The sequence below is a fragment of the Mus caroli genome, chromosome 16 (assembly GCF_900094665.2).
Source record: "Mus caroli chromosome 16, CAROLI_EIJ_v1.1, whole genome shotgun sequence".
Taxonomy (NCBI): Eukaryota; Metazoa; Chordata; class Mammalia; order Rodentia; family Muridae; genus Mus; species Mus caroli.
This window is the reverse complement of record NC_034585.1, coordinates 35,881,729-35,891,430: the sequence shown is the minus strand read 5'-3', so window position 1 is coordinate 35,891,430 and position 9,702 is coordinate 35,881,729. Positions and strand designations below refer to the sequence as shown.

Genomic DNA, 9,702 nt, shown 5'->3' with positions numbered 1-9,702 from the left:
GTGTGTGTGTGTGTGTGTGTGTGTGTGTGTGGTGTAGTGTTAGGCTCCATGCACCATGAAATGTGTGTGGAGGTCAGAGAACAGCCTGCAAGAGTCAGTGCTTTCGTTGTAACCCCTCTTCTAGGGATCCCAATTATTGGTATTTTCAGTCACTTGAAGTTGTCCTTACAGCTTTCCTGAGACATGCCTGAAAAGATAGCCTTAAGAATGTTGTGCCTGGAAAGATCAGTCAGAGAGGTCTCTGGAATACTGAGTTCTTCCGTGTGAACATTTGGAAGACAAACTGTTAGTGTCACCGGGAGATCGGTTGGAAGGTGAGAAGATGAATAAAGCCATGGTCTGCTGAGCTTCAGATGTCAGAGTAAAGCCACAAACAGGAAGCTGATGTAAACCTGTGTCTCTTCCTTCTTTTCCATTTCTTTTCTAAATCTCCTATGATCACTATTCATCTTCCCAAAATGTGATATCACAACATCTTCCTACAGGACAACTGAAAAAATTCTCCAGTGTTTTCTTCCCTCGTCTCAGCCCCAAGACCTTTGAGACTCTAAGCATCTCTCACCTTCGCCTCTAGTGAGCCCTTCGCTAACCTCCATCCCTAGGTGGTAACCTAGGCAGGTGTCTGCCCCTTGCATGCTCTCTAAGGCGTAATCTTCTCTCTAGACTTAAATGTTTCCATAATAGTCACAGATCACCCTCCTGTCTCTAGCTACCAACACTATTTATGCAACTCCCAAGTCCTCACCTCCATTGCTACCTTTCAGGGAGTGAAACGTATCATTCTATACTTTCTGGGCTTTTAGAGCTTCTGCTGAGAGGTCCATTGTGGCTTTGAAGAACTCGCCTTTATAAGTTGGTGCCTTTGACCTTCAACTCAGCTAACCTCCAATTGCCCTTTTCTGCTCTTTATTCTAAGAATTTTAACCATAATGAACTGTGGAGAAATTGTCATCTGGTTACCTTCATTTATAATTTTAAATGTCTCCTACATTTGAATGTCCATTTCTTTTCCTATATTTGAGGGGAATTTCTGTTACAATTTTATTGAATCGGCTATTTCCATATATATATATATAGTGTGTGTGTGTGTGTGTGTGTGTGTGTGTGTGTTGTCTGTGAGATGTCTCTGACAGAAGAAGATGGAGTTACAGATGACTGTGAGGCACCTGACATGAGTCTATTGAGCAACTCAGCTGCTCTGGAGGAGCAGCAAGCTCTCTTAACCACTGAACAACTTCTCCAGGCAACCTTTATTTTATTTTATTTTATTTTATTTTTGAGTCTCAGCTCTTTCTTTTACATGGTGAATTCTTAAACATGTCCCAAATTTCTTCAAAGCTGTGGTCATGTTTGCTTGTGTCTTTTTTTTTTCCTTCTTCAAGGCTGTCTGAATGTGAACTTTCCTCAGCCTGTCTTCAGTTACCTCATTCTTTCTCAGAAGTAATTAAAAGGACTCAAAAGAGATTGTATGATTTATTGTAGCAACACCAACAGAAAAGGGAGAACAGGAACTGCACCCTGGTAAGGTTAGAAGAGAACTAAATGCCATCAGGATGAGCTAAGAGTTTAACCAGTGACGAAGCTAGAGAAATAAATAACTAGGTAGTTAAAGGGAAGGGAGCCAGGGAAAGGAAAAAGAAACAAAGAAGATAGAGAAGAGTAATGTATGTGGGATGAAAGTATCAGAAATAATAGACACAACACAAGAGATAAAGACAGAGGATGGGGTGTGCTGATTCACAACTGGAATCCCATGCCTGGAAAGCTAAGGCAGGAGGATTGCTATGAGCTCAAAACTAGCCTAACGACATAGTGAGTTCTAGGCAGTTCTGTGTAAAAACAGACAGACAAACCGACCGACTGACTGACTGACAGGCTTACAAAATGATTTAAAAATGAGAGAAGACCACCAGTCAGTGTTTCTTCCTGAGAAGAGGGTGGGTGGGTTTACCACTTCCTTGCCTGAATTTTGCAGTTTTCTCTCTGAAATCCTAGCAGTTTAAACCAGAAATTGCTGTTTGCTGACTGAGACGTCAGTGTATTTTCCTGCTAATGGGGGAAGTGCCGGAGCTGCCCTCAAACATGGCGCCCACCAGCTTGAGCCAACGCCCCTTGGTTGGATACCTTCTCACACCAGCTACTTACTTAGCTGATGTGGGACAGTTCAAAGCAGTGCCCTCTTTGCACCAACTATCTTCATCCATTGAGAGCCTGCAAAGCCATCAGTCTATTGGCCAAGACACGGGGAATCTGACTGGTCCCCTGCTCCTTGGCTTCCCCCACCCCTTTCTGCCCCTGCTAACTGCATCCTTTTGCAAGATCCAGGCAGCTGTGCCCCTTGCTTTCCCCTTGGCTCCCTTCCTCTGTGGCACAGCTCACAGCACACGGCTGCCCTCCTTTGCTTTTCCATACAGCCCATTTCTCCCTGCAGCCAGGCATCTGGTGCTCTGTTCAGACTCATGTATATGCAGGAGAGGACTGGATGTCTCTCTCCTAATCCACCATCCTCTCATACATAGCTCCCTTTGTGTCCGGGGTGTGTGTGGGTGGATTGTGTCAATTATTGAAGCTGCAGTGATTTTCTTTGGTGGTGTCATAGTATCCTGATTCTTTGTTATTTGTGTGGCACTTTGGAGGTATCTCTGCATGTAAGCAGAAAGCACCCTTTTTAATAAATAGTTCCAGGCATTCAAAGCCTCCTGTTGGGAACCGGAAACGATAGGAACAACTCTGGGATGGAATCAGATCGAGCAAGGGTTCTCAACCTGGGGGTCGCAACCTTTTCTCAACATAACACCGATCTTAAGAACATACATATTTGTTTTACAATCCATGACCATAGCAAACAGTTATGAAGTAGCATGGAAAATAATTTTATGGATGGGAGTCACCACAACATAAAGAATTGTGTTAAAGGCTCACAGTATTCGGAAGGTTTAGAGCCGCTGGATTGGACCCAGAGCCTGTGCCTGATGCTAACATTTCTGTACAGCCTAAAGTCGGTGACAGGAATGCAAGCCATCTGGCCCCTGGGTAGACTGGAATGAACACACACACACACACACACACACACACACACACACACACACGAATGACACTGAACTATGAAGCTGTCACTTATGGAAAACATGGGAGTTTTTTGTTTATGTAATTTTTGTTTCTAAAGGTCTTTATTCATTTGTAAATGTCCCAGTTTCCCTCTGAACTCGCATCAAAAAATTATTTCGCTTTAATTCTGTTAAGACATTTTTTGCTGGATGTAGAATTTGGCTTTTCCTCGGCTCTTTAAAAATGTGCTTCTGACTCGGGGGGAGGGGTTCTGAAAAGCTCAGAGTGCCCCCAGTTCTGTTCCCCTTACACGCTCGGCTGTCTTAAGCTGCCTTCACCCCAGCACTTCATTGTCTAGTTCACAGAGGAATTACAGGGGCACACATTGGAATTTACTTCAGGAAGATAAGCGGAGACTTGAATCTATACATCTGTGTCTTCTACCAAATTTTGGAAGTCTTCAGTCCTGTCTTCCTCTTTGCCATTTTCCAGCCCTGGTCTCTTGATGAGGAGTTGTTTGGTTTTTTTATTTGTTTGTTTGTAATGCTTTTCTTATTCTTTGAAAATCGCATTACCCTTGTTAAACGTTCTGATATTCTACAAATTCCTGAAGCTCTGTTTATTCCTCACTCTCTCTCTCTCTCTCTCTCTCTCTCTCTCTCTCTCTCTCTCTCTCTCTCTTTCTCGATAAAGCAATATCTTAGCTCTATTCATAAAACCACAGGCTCCTCCACAGTCCATATTCTGTAGCCCATGCGAAGTGTACATATGCATGTTAATTTGCATACATGTGTACAGGTGTGTGTGTGCATGTGCAAGTGTATGTGTAGGCATGTGGAGGCCAGAGGTCATGCTTAAATGTCACTTCTCAGGAGCTGTCTATCTTAGGCCTTCTAGACAAGATGGGATGTGGAGTTTGCCAACTGGACTTGGCTGAATGTCCAGTGAGACTAAGAGAGATGTTCTCAGCCTTCCTAATGCTGCAACGCTTGAATACTGTTTCTCATGTTGTGGTGACCCCCCCAACCATAAAATTATTTCATTGCTACTTCATAACTGTAATTTTGCTACTGTTGTAAACCATAATCTAAATATTCGTGTTTTCTGATGATCTTAGAAGGTCTGTGAAAGCGTCATTTGACCCCTGAAGGGGTCATGACCCACAGGTTAAGAACTATGGGCCTAAGGGATCCTCCTGTCTCTACCTCCCCAGCACTGAGATTACATGCATGCTATGGTACCCAGCTTTTATGAGGGTACTGGCGACCAAACTCAGGTCCTCATGCCTAAATGGCAAGCTCTTTACTTGCACAGTGATCTTTTAAAGTCAATTTTTAGTAATAAAATTTCTCCTGGGAGGTGGGAGCTGAGGAGATGAGTCAGAGGGTAAACATACTTGATGCACAAGCAAGAGAGACTGAAATCAAAATCCACACAAAAGCCTGACGAGAAGCAGGAGAATTTTTAATCTTAGTGTTCCTTCAGGGGTGTGGGAGGTAGAGCATTCCCAGTGGACACTCACGGCCAACTAACCTGCTCTCCTCAGCTGTAAAAGAACAAAGAGACCCTGTCTCCAACAAGGTGGGAGGAGAAGACTGACAATCGGGCTGTTCTCTGACCTCTGTGTGTGCTCCAAGGCACCTAAAGTGCTCATGTTCTCATGGGTGAATGTACACACATGCACACACACACATACATACACACACATGCATATACACACACATACACACATACACACATATGCACACACATATACACACATACACACATACACACACACATGCACACACATACACATACATACACACATATACACACATACACACATATATACACACACACACACACACACATACACACGCATACACACACACATACGCCCACACACATACACACTAAACACCATGAATTTGAGAGAGAATAGGAGGGAGGAAGTAAGTTCTATTTGGTCTTCTCCACTTCTGCCATTTCCTACATTTTTCTTTTCTTTTGGTGTGTTTTTCTTTCCTGGACAAAGATATCTTGACTTTAAAGGTCTTGTTTAATCATTTAAATTATAAGGTTGTCTTTGAGTCAATATCTATTAGTTACCTTGCCTGATTGCAGTGAATGGCATTTTTAAGTAGCCCGTAAGAGCACTTTAGACAATCTTTTTTTTTTTGGGGGGGGGGGAGGAGTTCTGAAACTTTATTTGACATTCAGCAGGTTAGTTCTCATCCACCTTGACTGTCCGTAGGTTTTTCAATGTGGTACCAGACACATAAGTTACCAGTAGGTATTGCTTGTTTGGTGAATCCTCATCCTCACTACATTTTCTGGACAAATGTACTCAGATGTGATTCCAAGCATCCCTTATTCCCTTGGCCCAGACGGCTTTGTTGAGCCTGGTGTCAATGTGCACATCTGGAGTCCTCTTCTGCTTCATAGCCAATTTCTGGATTTCTGTGAGTGCCCGCAAGGCACACTTCTTGAAGTCCACTCCACAGATACACTTGTGAATGCTGATGGTGTAGTCTCAGGCCACCACCTCGTTGATGCCAGAAGACCCCTTCTTCTCGCTACCCTTCTTTGCAGGGAGCCATTCTGCTGGGCCCAGGTAGGAAAGAACCGGTGTGGGGGACAATCTTGAATGGTCTAAAAGTAGCATGAAGACTGACTTCAGCATTAGTCCTTCGTTGAATGTGGGGAGAGGGGGTTGCTGGCTGGTAGTATGATTAGAGTCAAACCCTGAGTTCTAGTTTATCCTGACGTCTTAGCTCAGATGTTCAAGCACTGACCACAGTACTTTGAAGCTGCCCTGTGGGCGAATGTTCCTGGTGTCAGATGGGCACAGGGCTCATAAACACAAGGAAGGAATCTTCTCTCATGAACGGTCCCTGCTCCTTGGGCATGTGGTCATATTTGACCAGGCTTCTTCGCTGCAGAAAGACTAGGTTCCTCCTGATTATGATTTCTCTTGATTATGATGTAAACTGAAAAAAAAAGAAGAATTAATTCCACATTGTAATTCTGCTTAGTCCCAGGATTTGCAGGTAGTTGTAGGTTCTTTCAGTTTGTTTGTTTGCTTGTTTGTCTTGTTTCGTTTGCTGTTCTTGAGTTGTTGTTGTTGTTGCTGCTGGTGATGCTGCTGGTGTGTGTGTGTCTCTTAGAGGATAGGGTCTGTGTTTTGTCCATAATACTTAGATATTACAGTGTTCCCTCCCACACAAGAACAAAACCTTGGTGGGGGGGGGATACGTTCATTTAAAGCTTTTATCACGGAAATTTTAATTGTGGGGTTTTTTTTTTGTTTACTACAAAATAGTTTCTAATTTTAATTATGATTTCTTCAGCTCATGATTTTTGGACATTGAATTTTTTCCTATTAATCGTTATTAAGTATTGGAGTTCATGGCTGTCTCTGGGTTTCTAATTAAATCTCACCTTGGTTTTTTTGTTTTGTCTTGTTTTGTTTGGTTTGGTTTTTTTGTTTGTTTGTTTGTTTTCTCGAGACAGGGTTTCTACTCAATCTGTAGACCAGGCTGGCTTACTCAGAAATCCACCTGCCTCTGCCTCCCAAGTGCTGGGATTAAAGGCGTGAGCCACCACTGCCTGGCCAATCTCACCTTGTTAATGGACACTCTAAGTGTGTGAAAACTCCCACGGTGTTAAAGTCCCTGCCCAAGTAACCCCGCTAGTGTTTTTTTAAAGTGATTTCTGTTATATTTGTAATTGTGTTGGTGGGCAAGGTCTGAGACTGTTGGCATGTTCACAGATGTGTAGATTCCCACCGAGGCCAGAAGAGGGCGCCTGGAGCTGTTGTGAACCACCAGGGGTCCTGGGAGCCAAACTCAAGTGTGCTTTTAACCACCGAGGCAGCTCGCCAGCTTTTGTGTCTGCATTTTATAATGGTTTCTCTAGAGATTACACCATGCATCCTTAATTGATGAAGTCGTAATTTATTTGATCTTGTTTGGCCAAGGGCTTCTGGATTTTTTAACTGCGTAGTTCTGAGTAGATCAAAATTCCAAACGGAAACTTTATTTTTATTTTTATTCTCCTTAGGTACAGGGCATGATCAAATACAGAGACGAAAGGCAGAGCAACTGAAGACAGACGTCCCAAGCACTGCTTACTGTCATCCGTGGCCCGACTGTACTCAACCTGCTCCCACTTGAAAAATGTGTTTTCAGTAGGCGTCGGTGGTAACTCAGCCTAAATGTGGTCTTAATTTTTAGGTCAGAATATTACATAGGGTACTTTTGTAAATTTCACATAACAATTATAGATACCTCTGGATAATCACACAAAATATACACATTACGGCTCCTCACGAGTTGATATCTCAACACTTACTCCCAACAAGCCTGAACTAGAATAAGGTCAAGTCTGCAATGAGGGAGCACTCTTAACCGATCTCAGCTCTCGAAGAGCACGAGAATCCGTCCCGGCTCTAAGCTGCTTACAAAATTCCTGTCGGAAATGCGCGAGAAGCATTTTTATCCTTTTTAACAAATGATTATTGGTATTAGTTATGATCCATATTAGGGGCAAGAAAATATTATTAGCATATGCTTTTCTTATCACTGCACTTTCCATTCTGTCATTAGTGAATGAGATTTGACCTTCTCCTGACTCTTAGCCTACAGTACAACTCAGGCAGGCTTTAGTCCCGGGGAAACATCTGTGCAGGTGAGGCCGAAATGGCATTTCCTCATCACCTTTATCCCCTAAAGAAATCTGTATCGTGTGGACGGTCTAACCAGTCGGACTGGTATCTAACAGTACAAAACGTTAGCTCGGGCTATCGGGAACGAGAGGATCTGGTCAGAAATCATTTTTGAAATGATTGTTTGATTCTACTTTTGTATGCTGAACGTTTCAAAATTCTTCTATGTGAACAATGAGGCAGACTTGACTCTTTGTATCGTTAACTAATGATGTGATATGATTATGTGCCTGTATTGCTTAAGATTTCAAATACAGACTCTACTGTATTGTCTCTGACACTTATTTCTCATAGTTATATTCCAAAGAGTCCTATGTGATTCCAAGATTAGTTAGCATTTCCTTTAAGTTGTTCATAAAACATGCCTGTGTTCAAACTCAATAAATGTGTTGTCAACTCAGATAAAGATACTGTGTGCTTGAAGGATGAGCTGAAAGCTGATGCACCAGCGATGACCTATGGAGTAAACTAGAGTCATGTGCACTAATGGGGTGGTCCAACCAGACAACATGAAACTTGAGAGGCCATTCCTATTATTAGTGGTAGAAATATGGAGGCCATAATGTCATGGTGTGTTAACACTAAATCTGAGCTTGGCTGGTGGTGCACACTTTCCATCTCAGCACTTAAAAGCCAGTGCCTGGCAATTTGAAGTTCAAGGCCAGCCTGAGTTATATAAGAAAACAACCTTAAGTATAAAAAGAAAAGTATGGGTGGAGGAACACCCTCATAGAAGCAGTGGGAGGAGATGGGATAGGGGGTTTCCGGGAAGGGGAGAAACTGGGAAAGGAAATAACATTTGAAATGTAAATAAAGAAAATATTCAATAAAACATTATATATATACATTACATGTATATATATATATATATATATATATATACATACATTTATTAGAAAAAGAAAACAGAAAAAAGAAAAAGTAAAGTAAAAAGGGCTGGTAAGATGGCTGTGTGCATAAAAATGCTGCAAAATCCAGACAATCTGAGTCCAGTCCCTAAATCCCACGGTTAAATGAAGGAACTGTCTTGGGAACAAATTTGTTCTTTGACCTCCACGCTATTACTATGGTGCACATGTCTCAATGTGACCTCCCCAACGCATGTATCATACATAAAATCTATTTTAAACCATTGAATTTAGCTTTTTGATGTTCGGCCCTAACATTAGACCAGTGGTTCTCAACTTTCTTAATTTAGTGACCTCATGTCATGATGACCCCCAACTATAAAATTATTTTCGTTGCTATTTCATAACTGTAATTTTGTTACTGTTACGAATTGTACCATAAATATCTGTGTTTTCTGGTGGTCTTAGGTGACCCCCATGAAAGGGTGGCTCAACCCCAAAGGAGTCAGGACCCATAGGTTGACAGCCTCCATCTTAGACAGCTTTAACAAGTTTCTAAAGACAGAACACCTCAGATGCAACCACTCTGGCAGCTGCAGCCACTCCCTTAGGCTGTCTCTGATGCCTTTCATAAGTGTCATTTGTGACCTTCCATAGTGAGGCAGTAGACCAGAGGGGACGGGCAGGCTGTGATTCCCTCTGCACATACTTCTCTGAGAAGGAAGAGAGTGAGCACCACCCTTCACACGCTGTGACTCAGGCTCTCTACACAGAGGCATCTAGCCCAGAAGATCAATCAGCAAGAGTTCCAAAGTGACAGAAAGCAGTCCCCTCACCGGCCACAAGTAAACACTCAGCGTGGGAATCTCAGGGTAGCTAGCTGTCGAGGGGAGCTGGGAGATTCGGGCTTGACCCTCCCCAGTTTCATTGCAGTACAATGTGAAGAGGACAGAGTAGCCACGTGGAGTAAATATGGGAGCTGAGAGTCTCAGTGGAGAGTGTACAGAGATAGAAACACGTGGGGTTTTTTTCTTATTTTATTTATTTATTTATTTATTTATTTATTTATTTATTTATTTTGAACCAGGGTTTCTCTTT

At 42.5% G+C, this 9,702-nt stretch overlaps 1 protein-coding gene across 1 annotated transcript in view; it reads left to right on the top strand.

Annotated features, from left to right (window-relative positions):
• Tex55 (testis expressed 55) overlaps positions 1–7,355 on the top strand; it is a 16,662-nt gene extending 9,307 nt beyond the window's left edge. Inside the window, exon 4 of the mRNA XM_021185301.1 lies at positions 7,093–7,355. Within this exon, the coding sequence (XP_021040960.1) occupies positions 7,093–7,137 (45 nt within the window). The 3' untranslated portion in view covers positions 7,138–7,355. The remainder of the gene's footprint in view (positions 1–7,092) is intronic.
• Positions 7,356–9,702: the final 2,347 nt, after the last annotated feature.